Source organism: Lepidochelys kempii, chromosome 11 (assembly GCF_965140285.1).
Source record: "Lepidochelys kempii isolate rLepKem1 chromosome 11, rLepKem1.hap1, whole genome shotgun sequence".
NCBI classification, from domain to species: domain Eukaryota; kingdom Metazoa; phylum Chordata; order Testudines; family Cheloniidae; genus Lepidochelys; species Lepidochelys kempii.
Genome location: NC_136390.1, coordinates 39013835 through 39031924, shown reverse-complemented (window position 1 = coordinate 39031924; position 18090 = coordinate 39013835). Strand labels below are relative to the sequence as shown.

General features: G+C 42.6%; 2 protein-coding genes across 8 annotated transcripts; one reads left to right on the top strand and one right to left on the bottom strand.

The window, feature by feature from the left end:
* PHOSPHO2 (phosphatase, orphan 2) lies at positions 1-3169 on the bottom strand. Of its 3 annotated transcripts, none has more exons than XM_073305778.2 (3): positions 3062-3169; positions 2352-2463; positions 1-1296 (listed from the first exon to the last, which is right to left on the bottom strand). In XM_073305778.2, exons 2-3 carry the CDS (start codon positions 2360-2362, stop codon positions 549-551), a joined length of 759 nt encoding a protein of 252 aa, XP_073161879.1. In that variant the 5' UTR covers positions 2363-2463; positions 3062-3169; the 3' UTR covers positions 1-548. The 3 variants fall into 3 exon arrangements, with proteins under 3 accessions (XP_073161879.1, XP_073161878.1, XP_073161880.1); XM_073305777.2 differs by having other exon boundaries at positions 2975-3157; XM_073305779.2 differs by lacking the exons at positions 2352-2463; positions 3062-3169 and adding an exon at positions 1584-1620.
* Positions 3170-3206: 37 nt separating this feature from the next.
* CFAP210 (cilia and flagella associated protein 210) lies at positions 3207-17721 on the top strand. 5 transcript variants are annotated; one of them, XM_073305770.2, is made up of 9 exons: positions 3207-3345; positions 4961-5187; positions 5970-6143; positions 6248-6441; positions 9092-9248; positions 12939-13078; positions 14066-14258; positions 15790-15954; positions 17084-17721. In XM_073305770.2, the coding sequence occupies exons 1-9, from the start codon at positions 3279-3281 to the stop codon at positions 17444-17446; spliced, it is 1680 nt and encodes a 559-aa protein (XP_073161871.1). In that variant the 5' UTR covers positions 3207-3278; the 3' UTR covers positions 17447-17721. The 5 variants fall into 5 exon arrangements, with proteins under 5 accessions (XP_073161871.1, XP_073161873.1, XP_073161877.1 ...); XM_073305776.2 differs by lacking the exon at positions 3207-3345 and adding an exon at positions 5382-5571 and having other exon boundaries at positions 5095-5198; XM_073305775.2 differs by lacking the exon at positions 3207-3345 and adding an exon at positions 5382-5571 and having other exon boundaries at positions 5104-5187.
* Positions 17722-18090: the final 369 nt, after the last annotated feature.

The window sequence follows — 18090 nt, the reverse complement described above, 5'->3', positions numbered from 1 at the left end:
TTAATTTACATATTAAAATATTTTTGCTGCTTTAACAAATATACAAAACCAACAGTGGCAGTACCTTGCTTTTAGTGCCTAATATAAATCTTATACATATAGATGAACCCTCCATTAAAAGCCATTGTTCTGTGCACTAACCCTGCCTCTCCCCCTAAATATCTGACGAGAAGTAATTTGCACAAACTGGTAAAGTCAAGATTTGGAAAAAAAAAAAAATAGTTGTAATAAATTATCCTCTTTCCAGCCTTTCTCCCTGCTCCCTTCCCCCTGTGCCCTCCCTGCCACCCCCCATTTAAATGAATGGAAAAAGCTCATACTAAGTGTTTTTCCATATAATAAATAATCCATTTCAACATGCTCACTTTCCCACTACGGTAAAGAGTAAATACAATACTTTATATCCTGTATTTCAATGCCTTAGTTTCAGATAATAGCATCCCAAAATTGTGACTGTGTGCTTTGAGACAGATATGGTTAGTATTATTCACTCCACACAAGATAAAATACCTTTACCAATTTACTTTTACCCATCTCTATAATTTGAGTTACTCCCTCATAAGTAATTTCAAATGAGACAGAATTTCAATACCTGATGACCAAACTAGAACAGAAGACTGCACAGGATCAAGATCCTCAGACATCTGAGAAATCATTTTCTGTAATGTGTACCCTTGTCTGGGCATAGCAATATCATCCTTCTTTAAAAAAGTTACTGGACAGAGATCATTCCCACCATCACCTACATACACAATTTTTATATATTTTACTCCTTGGTGTAACTTTTTATCTACAAATTCTTCTAACACTTTTCTTTTGCAGAGGTTTTTAGGGCACTTTGCACAATGATGACTGTGAAAATTCTGCACAGTAAGATAGCCAGCGCCACTGAAAGTTGCAGGATTTGTAAACACTTCATCAAGCACTTCATGAAAGTTAGCAGCTTTCAAAATCCAGTCAATAAATACTGTATTAGAATCTGAAATTATTATGCAATCAAATACATCTTTGTTCTTGCCAATAAAATCTAAAAGATCTCTCATTCCTGTAGTGAAAGGAATTGTTGTCATAGTTCTTTTCATTTCATCTTCTTTTACTCCACTGTCTCCCAAATATCTAAAGACCCTGCTCATATATTCTGTCCAATGTCCTTTTTGATAGGAGTTTCTTAGTTTGTTAGGCAGTTTTTCCTCAGGAGCACATTTCACAATCCAGGTGTCACTGTTTTCATCTATGACCGTATAGTCAAAGTCAAAAACCAGCAGAAACTTCATAGTTGTTAGATAAGAATATATTCTGAAAAAAAAAAAAAGAGAAATATTTTCTTTATATAACAGAAGCTTCTGCTAAGTATTTAATTCCTACCATGACCTCCTGCTTGGAAAAGTGCAATTCTGAAAGAAAAAAGAAGTCAAGACAAATGTATAAACATAGTGAGCTGTTTATGAGTGCTACAGCTGTGGGAAAGGTTATGCTCAAGCAAGATTATCTCTAAAGGTCAAATTCTAATTCACTATCCAATTACATTTTTAATTAGATAGTATAAAAAGTATCTGAAGCAACATAATTATATTGTTACTCACTAGTCTTTGCTGACACAAGCTCAATCTTCAGAGTAACAGCCGTGTTAGTCTGTATTCACAAAAAGAAAAGGAGTACTTGTGGCACCTTAGAGACTAACCAATTTATTTGAGCATAAGCTTTTGTGAGCTACAGCTCACTTCATCGGATGCATACTGTGGAAAGTGTAGAAGATCTTTTTATATACACACAAAGCATGAAAAAATACCTCCTCCCACCCCACTCTCCTGCTGGTAATAGCTTATCTAAAGTGATCACTCTCCTTACAATGTGTATGATAATCAAGTTGGGCCATTTCCAGTTCCTTGGACAGCATCATTTAAACAGCCAGGTTGCACTTGAGTTCTAAAAATTTTTATCCACATCACCAGCCAAAGCAACCCTCACAGCTTAAATTCTTCAGCTTGCAGACAGGAGATAGAAGCTTTTTATGAAAACCTTGAGACACACATTTGGAGATGCTGCTGTTGCTAGGACTTTAACCCGTTTTCTCCCACCCACCCCTTAAAAACAACAACAATTAGTAACAACATTCAAGCAGCCACCTTGACTCAAAATCAAGAAAGCAAATAATGCTGGTGGTGAATATTAGTGTTGACTTACTATGGGGAGATTTGTAGGTGACTCTTAATATACTGTGGTCCTGCAGCATTAGAGTTTATGGACCAGGCCCAGGGTATCTGAATACCCTGGAGGAAACACCTCACCCTTTGGTTAGCACAGTTGTAGGCACATATTTTGTTTATCTTAGTAATAAGTTCGTTCATCACCTTTTCTTCATTCGGAAAGAAGCCAGGCAAGTCGACAGCGGTTGTGTTAACAATATTTAAGCTACAGCTCGAACTCTCTCTCGTCTCAGCCTCAGTAACTCTATAAAGGACACTTCACACAGAAGGAGAAAGGACCATCCAGTATTAGGCAATATCACTCTTTTGGAAACTCCATCCCCGCCCCCAGAACCCCCCACAGCATGACACAGGAGCAGAGGGAGCGCAAAGCACAAGCAAAGGCGAGCAAGGTTTCCAGCTGCGCTCCGGGGAAGGGAGCTGCCGAAGGGAGGGGGCAGCCAGCAGGCCGGCAGCACGCCGCAAGGCGGCCCGCAGGAGAGGCTGGCGCGAACGGAACGGAGCGGCGGGGGGAGCAGGCCAGGGACTCTCTCAGAAGCCGGGCAGGCCGTTTGCATAGTAGCCCGGGGACCAGGGGAGCCCAGCGACGTGGCCACAGGGCAGGGGCCGGCAGGGATGGGAGGCCGGCGGCGGCGGCAGCGCTGTGCTAGCGCCGGACGCGGCGTCCCGGCCTGGCGAGGCCCCAGAGGCGAGCTCCGACAGGAGCCCGGGCGAGGCTCGCGGCGGCAGCGGCAGCCGGGCCGCACGGGGCCGCGCGGAGCGCTCACCCTCAGCCTCTGGGCGGCTGCAGGTCCGGCCCGAGCGGGGACAGGAACCGCCAGCGGAACGAGGCGCCCGACGGGGGCTACACCTACATAGCGGGGAGGCGCCCGACTGGGGCAGGCGCTGCGACAACTCCGGTCCTCCAGCTCTGACACGGAGCCCCCCGCTTCCGGCTCCGCCCCGCGACGTCACGTGACACGCCTCTCAGCCAGTCGTGCCGTCTGTCTCCCCCCGCCCTTCGGTTGCCTGGTAACCGCCGTACACAGGCACCGAGCGAGCTGGGCGCCCGCCGGCCCCGCTCGTAGGGTTATGGACGCGGCCGCCAGGCCCGCGGTGCTGTATGGGAGGCGCAAAGGCCAGAGACCGGAGCCCACGCGTGAGTGACACGAGGCTGCCGGGGCTACGCGGAGACCACGCTCGGGGCGACACGCGAGTGGCGGGGGACGGTGCCGGGACGTGGTGCTAAGAGCGGCCTGGGGGCGAGGCCGTCCACCTCTGAGCCGTGTGGTGTCGTGCCCGGCCCCAGCGAGCGCAGCGCCCGGCCCCGCAGCCTGCGACGTGGCGCACGGGCCAGGCGAACCTGTGCCACGGCCTGGGATGGGTCGGTGTGCGGCAAAGACCCCACAGGAGAGACGGATACGCCCCCTGGCTAATGCACCACACAACCCCGGGGCTTCCTTCCTTCCTTGGGTGTCGCTGGCCCGTAGCCACGGCGGCACCCTGAGGCAGGGGAGACTACACTGACCAGTAAAGCAGTGACGTGGGGGGTGAAGAACAGGGGTGGCCATTGAAGTGAGGGACATTTGAGGTGAATGGTGCCTACATGTGTGACGTGGTGGTGCCCAGACAGGTGGGGGACGTGGTGCCCAAACGGGGAGCTGACATGCCCGACACAAGGAAGACAGCACACTTACATACAGAGGGGACAATGCCAGGACACAAGGGAGGCATTACCAGTTCCCGGAACCAGCGGGTTAGATGCTGAGCCTAAAGAGGTGTAGGATGTGAAGTGCAGTGAAGAAGATGTAATCCTCTTTCTCCATTCTCACTCCAAATGAGCCCTGGCATCACACAAGAGTGCAGGGGAAATACAATACAACCCCCTTTATGCAGTCCTTTGCTGGGTGACCCTTTAAGAAAACTGGCAATAGAGATTGTAAACAAAGAACAAACAGACATAAAATATCTCTGTCAGAGAAAGCAGTATCTCACATGGTAAAAACCTTCCGTCTTAAATTCCCGCCCAGCTCTGGCTTCTTAGAGACATGCAAGTAGATTTCTAGAGCCTGTTTCTCCTCTCACAAGGGTATACATAGGAGTAACTCAACTGAAATTAATGAAGTTACAGGTATGTGAAACTATTGTAGGAGTAAATCAGGCCACTTATATAAAGATGCAACCTATGCTAAACAATCATGGCTACATACAGTATACTACTGTTGAAACTTTGGTTTGTGCAAATCTCCTTGTTTAGAGGTGGAAGACCAGGCCCAGTGCACCAGCCAAAGGGCAATTAGCAGAGAAGTGATTTTATCTAAAAGTAGGTTTTAATTTTAAACATCATTGTCAGAACAGGTAAAAGTTGTCCCCTTTTTTAGATTTGTCATACAGTACTCTTACAAATCAGATGGGCAAGGTTGAATTTAACGTTACTCAAATATCTGTTTTTTAAAGCAGTAATGACCAACATGAAGGACATTTTCTGAAAATTAATGACTGGCAGGAGGAGTTGAGGGCCTGAAAAGTACAGGAAAACAGGACACATTGGTCTGTCAAGTAACACGAGGCTCTGGAGCTGAGGGTTCGTTCTGACTGTGCTCCTGCTCCTGGATACTAGAATTACATTACATTGTAGAGTCAAACTAATATGATGCTTTACTGTCAGCACTGGGTAGGAGTCCAAATCTTGGTGTGGGTTTGAACCCACAATTTTCTGGTCAGAAGTGCTACAAAGTGAGTGAACTCATTCTTTTGTTCTTTCTTTCACATAGCAGCAAATGGTTTAGAAGAATATAATGTTCCAGATAGTATTTTTCTTCCAACTGGAGTGGATCTGCGCCAGGTTACTGTTCTGCCAAAGGCAGAATGGGTAAGGATTCGAGACAGTGTTGACAGTGCAGCTAGAGAAGCAGCACGGATTCATGCAGAGAGGAAAGAACGGAAAGATATGCACTTACGTTCCAAAGCAGTTGTGAAAAACTGGCCCAACACCATTGCAGTAAGTGACATGTACGTTTGGAAATTGGATGGTTACTTGTCATATACATTAGAACACTCAGAGTGCACTCTTTCCCTCCCTTCTCCATGTACAGACACATACACACACACAAACAAAAACTTCTATTAAGAGTTTCACTATAACCGGAGTCTACTTTTTGGTGGGCCTGCTTATTAATTCTGTCTCCTGCTTAGGTACACCATAGACCTGCCCATGTCATGTCATGGATAAGTTTAAAACAGGATCATAGAGAGAAGGAGAGAGTAAGAGGTGTGAAGGAAAGGTCTCCGTCTTCCCTGCAGACTGCCAATGGCGCCGCTTGCCCACCAGGCCTCCAGTCTTTCCCTTCTCCCTACAGGATTCTTGTTCAAAATATTTCAGTGGGCAAGTCTTTTCTTTACTTCCTGTCCTAAACTGCTACATACTGCAGTGCTGTTAAACTGCTGCTTATTATCTCAGAGATGGCTGCACATCAGGGGTGATTGAAGTGATCCATATCCTTTATCCAGTGATGTGAAGCTTACTATAACTACTCATAAAACACTTTGAGATCCTCATATGAAATATGCTTTTTAACTGCAAAGCATTTTTATTATACACCTAAATTTCTAATAGATATTTAAAAACAGGACAGCAGCACAAAAATTGTTTGACTGTTCACTTTAGACATAAGTAGGTATAATCAACTTCTTGCTGATTTGGTCTTTTGAAGAAGTTGTAGATTTTTGAGTCAGTTCTTTTCAGTGTGATCTGTAATGGAAATGAGTTTTATCTGCATTTAGGGCCAGGCACAGAGAAAACTTAAAGCTAAAAAATTGCGAGAAGAAAAGGAGGAAGAAGAAAGAAAACTACTTGATCTGGAGGAAGCACAATTTCAAGCAGCAAAGCGGAAGGAGGCCATAGAACAGGCCAAAACTTATCAATATTATCAGAATGAGAGAGTGAAAGGGTTACATGTTTGTAGATGGTTTATTGTCTTTAATTCAAATTATATTGTTTCTTTGAACATACATGAATGTGTAATAAAATAAACATGAAATGTTCCAATTCCGTTTTGTAGAAAGCACTTTTACTTACTGAGGTCCTAAAGGAAAGAGATGCTCAGATTGAATTTAAAAAGACAAAGCCAGATATTTACAAAAAAAAGGAAGAAGAAATGGAACGTGAGCGCGAAAAAGCTATTCTTAAAGAGCAGGAAAAGGCATATGAACGCTATATGAATCGACAGGCACTTTGCAGAGACCATCTGGAACAGTAAGTAAAACAGGGCTGTTTCTGACTAATAAATTGAGTTAAACTGCTGTTGTTAAAAGAAATCTAGTGTTCATCTGCTAAACAAATGAGTTACCAGGAATTTTTAACAAACAAAATACGCTGTCATTTTCTCAGTAGAGAGAGAAAGACCATTAGATCATCCATTCCATCTTCTTGGCCATCCAGAATTATAGTGACAGTTTAATATTTTGTCTAATATTTAAAACAGTCCAGTTTTAAAAGCCCCACTGCTTCCTTTGGGAAGGAACTTATACTACTTTCCTCAGGAGGCTATTCTACAATCAACAGATCTTATTCCCAGGAAATTTATATTGCAGATATCATAAAAATTGCAACAAAATTGGGGCTCTGTACTAATTCACTGAGCACATCTTCCATCCTGCATACTTTAGTAAATTTTGCTAGAAGTATAATGTAATTGTCACAACCTGGCCCAGCCTCACTCTCTGGAAGGATACCAGTCTTTCATGGAACCAATCACTGGATCCCATGTACTTCTAAGCCCCCTGGGTCTTGGTAGTGACTAGACATTATTTCTAGCTCTGGGTCTCAAGGACACTCCCAGATGCAGACCCCATGTCTAACAACTTTCTTCGGCAGTGCCCCAACCCTTCCAAACTCCCAATTGCTTATAGACACTTCCTCAGAGTTCCATCTTGTTTCTCAGTTAACCCTTTCAGGGACAACATGGCTGGCAAACAAATCATCCTGGAAAGGAATTATCAGTGGTTCTGTCTCTTTCTTGATATCTGAAAACTTACTCTAAGGAGCTGCTACTAAATTCAAATGTTGCACCGCACGAATCCATTATGAGGAAATCCTGCTCCATTCTTTGAATATAAAGGGCTTCTGGCAATGGCACTAGTGTAGTTCCGCTGCAGAGAAGATGGGGAGGATTTGTGCATCAACTTTCAGAATACCATTGTACAAGGTTGTGGTATATCTTCCTTTTCTTCCCACAGTGGAAGGAGCATATTAGGGCTGTGATGGTTACTGCCTCTGGGAAATTCTGTTGCTGCCATGTGAGTTGGGGAAAAAATTCCTTTTACAACACCCAGAGTTACTAAGTTCTCATTTTGTACTTGGGTCAAGCATTGGCTTGAGGATTTGGGCCAATGGCTTTAAAATGCATCACTTTGATTTTGAATTCTGACACTTTACCTGCCTTCAGTTCAGACAGCAGTTCACACAAGAGATCCACTTTGTGAACACTTCAGTGCAAATAAGTGATGGTCACATAACCACCACCCTAAACCGGAAACCTACTGACCACTATACTTACCTACATGTCTCCAGCTTTCATCCAGATCACATCACGCAATCCATTGTCTACAGCCAAGCTCTAAGATACAACTGCATTTGCTCCAATCCCTCAGACAGAGACAAACACCTACAGGATCTCTATCAAGCATTCTTAAACTACATTACCCAGCTGGTGAAGTGAAGACACAGATTGACAGAGCCAGAAGGGTACCCAGAAGTCACCTACTATAGGACAGGCCCAACAAAGAAAGTAACAGAACGCCACTAGCCATCACCTTCGGGCCCCAACTAAAACTTCTCCAGCGCATCATCAAGGATCTACAACCTATCCTGAAGGACGACCCATCACTCTCACAGATCTTGGGAGACAGGCCAGTCCTCGCTTACAGACAGCCCCCCAACCTGAAGCAAATACTCAGCAGCAACTACACACCACACAGCAAAAACACTAACTCAGGAACCAATCCCTGCAACAAATCCCGTTGCCAAATCTGTCTGCATATCTATTCAAGGCACACCATCATAGGACCTAACCACATCAGCCACACCATCAGGGGCTCTTTCACCTGCACATCTACCAATGTGATATATGCCATCATGTGCCAGCAATGCCCCTCTGCCATGTACATTGGTCAAACCGGACAGTCTCTACGCAAAAGAATAAATGGACACAAATCAGACATCAAGAATCGTAACATTCAAAAACCAGTAGGAGAACACTTCAGTCTCCCTGGACACTCTAACAGATTTAAAAGTGGCAACTCTTCAACAAAAAATCTTCAAAACAGACTGCAACAAGAAACTACAGAACTGGAATTAATTTGCAAACTGGATACCATCAAATTAGGCCTGAATAAAGACTGGGAGTGGATGGGTCACTACAAAAAGTAATTTTCCCTCTGCTGATACTCACACCACCTTGTCAACTGTTGGAAATGGGCCACCTTGATTGCAGTGGCCTCGTTAGCACTACAAAAGTAATTTTCCCTCCCTTGGTATTCACCCCTTCTTGTCAACTGTTGAGAATAGGCCACTTCCACCTTAATTGAATTGGCTTGTTAGCACTGACCCGCCCCTTGGTAAGGCAACTACCATCTTTTCATGTGCTATAATATATATTCTGCTTACTGTATTTTTCATTCCATGCATCTGATGAAGTGGGTTTTAGCCCACGAAAGCTTATGCCCAAATAAATGTGTTAGTGTCCAAGGTGCCACAAGGACTCGTCGTTGTTTTTGCTGATACATACTGACTCGGCTACCACTGTGAATGTTGTTTAACTCTTAGAAATGTGTCACCTTTGTCCATTGTGTACTGTGTACATTTTCTTACTTCTTTAGTATTAATATTTTATTTTATACTTTAGAATAAAGGAACATAAGCACCAGGCAGAATTAGACAAATTAGAGGCAAAAAAAGAAGGTGAAGAGATTCAACGACTGATCGAGTTATATGAATTGGAAGTGCAGAGAAAAAATGAAAAGAAACTGGAGGAAAAACTTGAACATAGGAAGATGCATTGTGTAAGTAACAGAAAAGCAGAAAGCCCAACATTTTTCAACTAGAATGCTTAAAGTTAGGGACTTACATTTATATTTACATACTTAAATAAATGACCAGATTTTCAGAGTTGCTAAACTCAACCTAACAGCTCTCACTGAAAACAGTGGAAGCTGCTAGGTGCTGTGCTCTTTTGAAAACCTGGCTCTTCGTGCTGATTTGCAGTTTGCCAAATGCATTGTGAGCAGTCCTTTGCTGAATGCAACTGGCAGGTCCCCCAGAGCAGGAGATTTTGGAGTTAACACCTCATTGAAGTGCATGAAGCAGTTCACACCACTCAGAACTGTTGTTTCAGGCTGTTTGCAGACTCAGGCAGATATCTCTGCATCAGTTATACTAGAGTCGTGTTTTCGGGCTTTTCTTTGCAACTAAAGTAAACTGCGATTTTCACCTCATCACATGAATCCAGGACTTGGGGCACCTAAACATAGGTGCCTATGCCTTAATAGGGGCCCTGATGTAGATTATTGAGGCTATCGGGAAAACATTTCCCTTCTGAATTTTATGCACCTACTGCATAAGAAAAGTCCAGATAAGCCAATGGAGAGAAAGTTCCCCACACGGTTAGTTGGAATAAGTGAAACTGACTACTAGCAGAAGAAAATTATCAGGCAAATGTCACAGTTCACGACAACTGCACCTATATTTCCACCTTGTGTCTAGCAAGGGCACCCACTGTCAGGCTTCTGGCTCCCGGCTCCCCAGGTGTCATGTCTCTTGGGCAAGAGACACACCACTCACTCACTCCTGATTTGGATATTTCCAGGCTGCACAGTTCACTGCCTACACTGTGTACTTTCCAAGAAATCAGACTGCCTAAGCAGGTCTGCTTTGCTTTTCTCTCAGAGGCTATATATAGAATAATTGTCCACAGTGATAAGGTACCACCGGCCTTGTCCTAAGTAATTACATTTATTTCTTAAGGTGAAAGCATTACAGAAAAAACATTAAAACAATAAAAGAACCTACACACATTAGTAAGATTATCAGAGATCACCCTAACTGCAACAAGGACTGTGTTATCGGGTCAGTCCTTCAAGCTCCACATGGGTTTTCAGTGGTTACAAATTCACAACACTGTCATGAATCTGAGAGTCATTCCTTTATACTGCCTGGGCCTTTGAGCTGAGAATAGGTATTTCATAGACCATGGGTTTTTCCTCAGGTCATAGCTTCAAAAGGTTGGGTCCGGAGGTGGGAATTTTCATTCCCTTCTCCCATATATTTCCTATGAAACCCACTTAACTTTGTTTATCCCAAACATTCCCTCTTGTTTGGCCCATTGTTAAATGAGACCCTGGAAGCTTATGACACTTCCCTGGATTTATGTTAGTCCTTCCCTGCCTCCACCCCCCATTACATAAAATCCCACAATAATACATAAGCAGTTGCATTTTTAATAAAAATGAACTCCTAAAATACTTATACTTAATTCAGTAAGTTTGTCCATGATATTGCAGGAAATTGCCATATCTGTCACAGCAAGTACAAATATCTCCTTGCAGCTAGCTGAGTTTGTCATTCCAACATTTGCCTGTGAGGAAGCTCTGAAGGAGCCTTCAGAGTTGACTCAATATGTGGAGTGGCCTTGGTAATACCTGCTGGTGGAGCCTCTGATGTCACTGCTGATGGGAGCGGCCTAGCTACTACCCCCTCTTCTGGTAGTTGCCTTTTAAAAACACATTGAAGGTGTTGATATTCCTGCCTCTGGCTACACTGCAACTTAACTTTAATTACGTCACCCAGGGATGTGAATTAGCCACCCCTGAGCGACATAATTTATGCCGATTTAAGTGCCGATGTAGCCCCCCTGCTCGCTGGTGCTAGAGTAATTAAGCCGAGGGGACAGCTCTCTCCCATCGGCTTAGAGTGGCTACATTAGAGAGCTTACAGCGGCGCAGCTGCATCAGTACAGCTGCACCGCTATAAGCTCTTTAGTGTAGCCATAGCCTCTGTTGTTTAAGGGGGAACTGCCAGAGGTTGATGGCTGCTGCTGCGGCCAGAGCTCCTGGAATTATAGTCCTGTCTGTAGGGGTTGCTGTGCTGTGTCTTGCTGCCAAAAATATAGAGGTTTGCTCTCACATTTAGCTGAAGCTTTGTGGAGCACCTCCTGGATTATGCCAGGATGCCCTGACATAGAGAGGAGCTCCGGCTTAGCGGTTTCTCTTTTTTTCATATGTTCTGAAGACCAGAAATCTCCTGCCACGCCTAAAAGGCAGAGTGATTTGAGGTTTTCTCCTCAAGTGAGGAGAGCCTAGATAGTTCCCTTGACTAGCAGGTCTGACACTGCTTCCTAGCTGTAAAAGCAGGGGGGGGGGGAAATCAATGTTTTAATGGCACACCTAGCTATGCAGGAGAATCATGCGACTCCTGACTGAACAGTAAATATTGTCAAGGATGCATTTCACAAGTTACAGGCCAAGTTCTGCCCTTAAATTCACACACACAACTCATTGACTTCAAAAGGTCACAGACATTAAAGGGCAGAATTTGTGTGTACACCAGTGGTTCCCAAACTTGTTCCGGCGCTTGTGCAGGGAAAGCCCCTGCCAGGCCACACCGGTTTGTTTACCTGCCACGTCCACAGGTTCAGCCGATCGCTGCTCCCAGTGGCCACGGTTCACAGCTCCAGGCCAATGGGAGCTGCTGGAAGCAGCGCGGGCCAAGGGATGTACTGGCTGCCGCTTCCAGCAGCTCCGATTGGCCTGGAGCATCGAACTGCGGCCACTGGGAGCCATGATCGGCCCAACTTGCAGACGTGGCAGATAAACAAACCAGTGTGGCCTGGCAGGGGCTTTCCCTGCACAAGCGGCGGAACAAGTTTGGGAACCACTGGTGTACACAATACAGGAATTGTATCACTACTGAAATACAGCCACCTTTGGGATGAAACATTGGCAGCTGTTTAAGCCCAATGTCTCACATCAGTTTAAGACAAAGTGAAAAATATAATATTGTCCTGTTGAAACAGTATGAAATGTATGATGATGCACTGTAGGTCCAGTTTCATCATCCTCAGCATCACGCAGACTTCAAAAGGAAACTGAACCTGGGCAATAAGGTGGGATAGGAAATAAAACTGACTTTCCCCTGTAAAGTTTAGACTCAGATTCTGATTTGTGGTCTGCAGCTGGCAGAGGCCAGAAATGTCAGAGCCCAAGAGGTAGTGCACCCCGAGTCCATCTCTCCTTCACACCTGTGAAAAAGCCTTTCTGCAGGTGCTCATTGACAAGAAGCACAGAGGGTCTTTCCAGTGTAGCACCTTGAAGTCAGGGGACATGTATCAAGTGTTTCAGGCCCCATTGCTGGGTCAGTGAGCACCATGTACATGCATGGCATTGATATCTCCTGTTGCTGGCATGAATAGTGTGTGCATTAGAATATTGGTGCATATTAATGTTACTTTTGCAGCAACTTGTGGTAATTTGGGTCTTAGAATGTAAGGCAGTTCAGGGCTGGGCAAGAACAATGATCCTTTTCTAGAAGCTTCTCTCCTCCAGAACCTTGTTCTCCCTGCTGCAGGCCTAGGGGCACCTCCATAATTTCACATAGTATGGTTTAAGTCTGTATCAGATTTTTTCCTCTTTCTTTAAAAAGATTTAGCTACTTGTCTTAGTATATATAATTGGACACTTTTTTTTTTTTTTTGAAAGGCGCATGTTGCTGACCAGGATATTCTTAAAGCTATAGAGAAACAAAAACAAGAAGAGGAGAATGATAAAATTCGAGCTCACTTTAGAGCAAAACAAAATATGGCCAAACTGAGAAGAGAAAAAGAAACTGAAATGAACAGGTGGGTCAAATGTTAGAGAATTAAATAAAGTATAAATTCAGAATTATGCCTTTGTCACGTGATTATGATAACATTCTAAACGCTTAAGTCAGCAAAAAAGATCTTACAGTATTACAGCATGGATACCTGGACCAAAGTGCTTCATGGTATTTGGAGGTTATGAAAGAGGAAAAGGTCTGAAAGGAGTTCCCCTTCTATTGGCCCTTTGTAGTCACAGATGATGTGCGGTGAGCTGAGTACTCACCTTGATCGTACAAGGCTTGTGGACTTAGCAGGAAAATCGTTCTTAACCAGAGGTACGCGTACCCCTGAGGGTGTGCAGAGGTCTTCCAGGGGGTACATCAATTCATCTAGATATTTGCCTACTTTTACAACAGGCTACCTAAAAAGCACTAGTGAAGTTAGTACAAATTAAAATTTCATACAGAGAATGACTTGTTTATACTGCTCTGTATACGATACACTGAAATGAAAGTACAATATTTATATTCCAATTGATTAATTTTATAATTATATGGTAAAAATAAGGCAGTAAGCAATTTTTCAGTAATAGTGTGCTGTGACACTTTTGTATTTTTGTCTGTTTTTTTAAGCAAAGTAGTTTTTAAGTAAGGTAAAACTTGGGGGTAGGGAAAACAAATCAGACTCTTAAAAGGGGTATAGTAGTCTGGAAAGGCTGAGAGCTACTGTTGCAGGACATTGGGCCCCACATCCATGTGCTGGAGCTGTGGGCTTTTCATCTGGTCTGCAAGCCTTTTACTCTCTTACCAGTTCCAAACTATCTAAATCCTGATGGAAAACAACATGATGATGTGGCTGTGATTTCCTTTCAGTGAAGAAAGGGAGAAAAGACAGAAAAAGGAAGGGGGAAAACGGATTTCTTAATCAGATACTTGCATATAATTAGATTCCAGTGAGATAGTTGTAAGGAAACCAGGTTTATCTATTTAACGTTGACATGTTGCATTAATTGCTGTTCTGCTATAGGTTAATGCAGGAGCGTAGGGATATTACTATTAACCATCTAGCTGAACAAATGAAACAGACATTTGAGAGGATAGATGAACGTGTTGCTAGAGATGTTGCAGAGAGAGAAGCTGAGTGGGAAAAAGAGCTCAAAGAGAAAGAAGAAAAAACCAAAGCTGAATTGAAATCAATTGCAGAACACAGAGCCACCGTGGTAAGATACTTAAGGAAAAAGCTACATTAATGTGGTTGTGTACAGTCATTCTTATAAATATTTTTGGGAAAAACAATAGTTTTTGTAGTTCATGGTGGGAGATACATATTGAACGTACTGTTCAACACTTACATCTCACAATTAAAGTAGATAGCAAGTCTTTAGACAAAATGTATATGAACAGGCTGGTTGTGTGTCACAAACAACTAAAAGTGAAAGTCTATGTTATCATTGAGAATTGATGCAAATCTCTTAGTTTTAATATTCATTATTTCAAACAGTTTTTTTTGAGCTAGTACAACCAATATAATCACTTGGCACTTTTAGTGAGAAGGGCATACTGGCTGGTAGCTGTAACCTAATCGCTTAGCTGATGCTCCTGCTCTCCTGCAAGCTCAGAGTCAGTAGGGAATGAGGGCTGCTCTCCCGCAGGCATTAGAGTGGCCTTGGTCTGCCTGGTGGGGGAGATGGTCTTCAGACTGCTGGCTTCCATCCTACTTAATGAGGCAGAATAATCTGACCCATCACATTGTCCCTGCTTCTTCCATTTTTAGTCTCCTTCATGCACACTCCTCCTAGAATCATCCACGTGCTCTTCTGATCACTCCTCTGAACACATCACTGGCATACCACTCAAGCAGTGTGACGATTCAAGAGCTGTTCCTAGGGGACTAGCCTCTCACAACCCTCAAGGGTGAGGACCTGAAGCACAGCTTCTTCCAGGCAATTTGACTACAACCCACTAAAACTCATGGGCTCAACAAAGCTATGGCCTCTTACTGGGTGATGTGTTAATCACCAGGTTTAGTAAGCAAGTAAAGTATTAAAAATCCTTGGGTCCTTGACTTCTTTACCAGCATAGTAAAGACCTCTCAAAAAAGCATGAATGTGTACATGTAAATACATAGTGCAGGGTTTGCAACATTTTCATGCTGTTAACCGCATTTCTAAACAGGGGAATAACCTCTCTTGTTCACAACTGTGCAGCCAAAGTACCTCCTGCTTTGGATTTCATAACCTCTACAACAGTTGCTTATGTGGAAAAGTAAAAGTAATGATTTTTTTAACCAACTTTCAATGGAAATTAGTATCTGAAAACAATGGGGTAACCAGAACCATGTCACAAGATAGCTCTCTGAGGACCACCAGTAAGTGGTGTACCAGCCAGTTTGAAAATTGCTGTTATAATGAAATGAGCATTTTAAGGAAACACTGGGGGATTTTCCAAGCAACTCTGGTAGGCTATTGACAGGTGACTGACATTACATCATTAATCAATCACTGATAAAATTAGGAAATATTGAGAAAAATGATGTAAAGCTTTGGAGTCGAGGGGAAACTCTCATAGGTGTGTGGAATTACTAGATTTTGGAAATGTTTTGCTGATGTTTCACTGCGTCTTAATATTATGGGCCTTTGGTTTTTTAGTGTCACTTGCCTGTAGAATGATAAAATATGCCTGAAAAATATGGTTTTCAAATTTGTTGGTTTAGCAAATTGAGTTAATTATTTTTTTTTTTATAAAATATAGATAAAAATGAAAGAAGAGAGAGAAAGAGAGGCAAGATTAGAGGGTAAAGAAAAGCTTCATGAACTAATGGAAGCAGACCGCATCTATCTGGAAATGGAGAAAGACAAGAAACGAAGAAATCGCAATGAAAACATAAAAATGCAAGAGACTCAAATCCAGCAAATGGTAACTAGGGGGATTATCAGACTGTCAGACATTTTACAAAGCTATTTCAACATACATCTATGGTATAGGAGTCTTGCATGAGACCTAATCTTTATATTATCACAGTACTGTTCAAAACAAGAGAAACATGAGAAAATTATTTTTATCCCTTTAAACATAATGCTTCAAGAGTTGTTTCTCAGGGACCAACGTCTTCACAGCGCAAGGGTGGGAATGTGAAGCAGAGTTTATATACATGAGTGGGGAAAGCGTTAGTTCACAGGATTGGCAGTAGGATATAGATCCTTTCATCTCCAGACACCTTGTGTGACTCAAGCCCAATGTGGACTGAAAGATGTCCCCTTTTGATGATGGCTGCTAGGTTGGATTATATAAAATAGCATTTGGTGTCTCAGTCCAGTTGTCAGTGGACATGTATCACAAAATCCCCTACCAGTGCCAACACTAGCCGTATGCCAAATATGTGCCATCACAAGGCCCCATGCTTTTGGGAGACTTCCCCAGCCTGCTGTGCTGCCCCATCACCTTAATAGATCAACACTGAGGCTCAACCCTTCATAGGCCCACGACTACTACCATTGTCCAGTCCCCTCTCAGCTGCTGAAACCAACTGCCAGTGACAAGCACCCCATCTCCTGCTCAGATGCCAAAGTCTAACCATACAAATATGTTATGGGAGTACTGCAGTCTGCCTAGGTTCCCAACAATCATATTTTGTACATGGATCTGCAAAATCTAGGGATAGTTTAGCATGGTCTGTGCAAATTGGCAACCATATGGGTAAGAATTAACTGAGCAGTCAAGACTTGAATGAATGACGTTGATTGAGGTACCCTTTCAGCTGCAGATAATGGTCTCTCTGAATCAGTATTCAGGCACATTGCTAGCACATGGTTACTGCTCACTTTGTACCTATTCTCTGGACAAACGGAGAATGTCAGTTATGCATTTCTAACTAGAGTTAGATTGTGATTAACAAATAATTGTTTTTATCAGAAAGGTATTTACAGCCAATTATTAAAAAAATGTCACATAAGGACTTCCACGACTTTATGCCCTGTTAAGCTATTCTACCACAAGTTAACCATGTGGAAATATTTAAGCTTTGTTATTCCCTTCCCCAAAACAGGTTGAAAAACGGGCAAAAGAACAGCATGAGAAACAAGCAGAATTGAACTATGAGGCCCAGAAAGAAGTTATTGCAATTTGCAAGGAGCGGGAATTTCAAGAATATGCAAATCAAGTAATTGATTCAGAATCCAAGACAGCCCGAAATATTTATCCTCTTCTCAAAGCAGCAAAGGAAGGGGCAGGTGGTGGGCATGGACCAGTTTACAGAGAAAGAGGAGGAATAAGACCTAGTTACCAAGCACGAGATATCAATGGCACTCAGCTACCTTCTTATAATTGTAACACTACTGAAGAAATAAAAGAGCTAAATACCAATGGTAACATCCAGCAAACTAAGGGAAGACTTGGTTTTACATGGTAAAAATAACTCTTTGGAGTCTTTACAAAAACAAGTCCAATAAATCGGTAAAATGATCCATGTTGTATGAAACCCATGAAAGGAACTAGAAAAGCCATAAGTACTATATGGAACGTTGATAGGGATCCAAGTGTATTTTCCTAAACATTGAAAGTTGTATTTTACCGAAGTCACTATGTTAAATCAAATACAGAGGCAGAACTGAATGATGTACTGATAACCAGTGTAGAACCTTACTTTATATAAGGCTCATATTAAAAAAATAGAATATTTTAGTTTCAATTTTGTAAGTTTCAAGTTCAATCTTTTACAGCTACTCTTGAGTACACTGTAAAGTGCTGCATTTGGCTTCTTGCATTGTTAAAATCAGAGTGCTAAGGAAAAAAATTATCCTCAAAAGATGCCAAATACTTTTCAAAAGTGTAGGAAATACATGAGAATCAAATACTAAATAACATATGAAAGATCTGAAAAAAACATTTAGTATTGCTAAAAGTACTTTAATACAAATTTCACATTCCACATGAAATATTTCTTCAGATTCCACTCTTTACTGAATTTAATCAATCAGCATGCAGAGCACTAGTTCATTATCAGTATATAATTTCTTTTCTTTTCTCTTAAAATCTGAATCAACTCTTGCAACA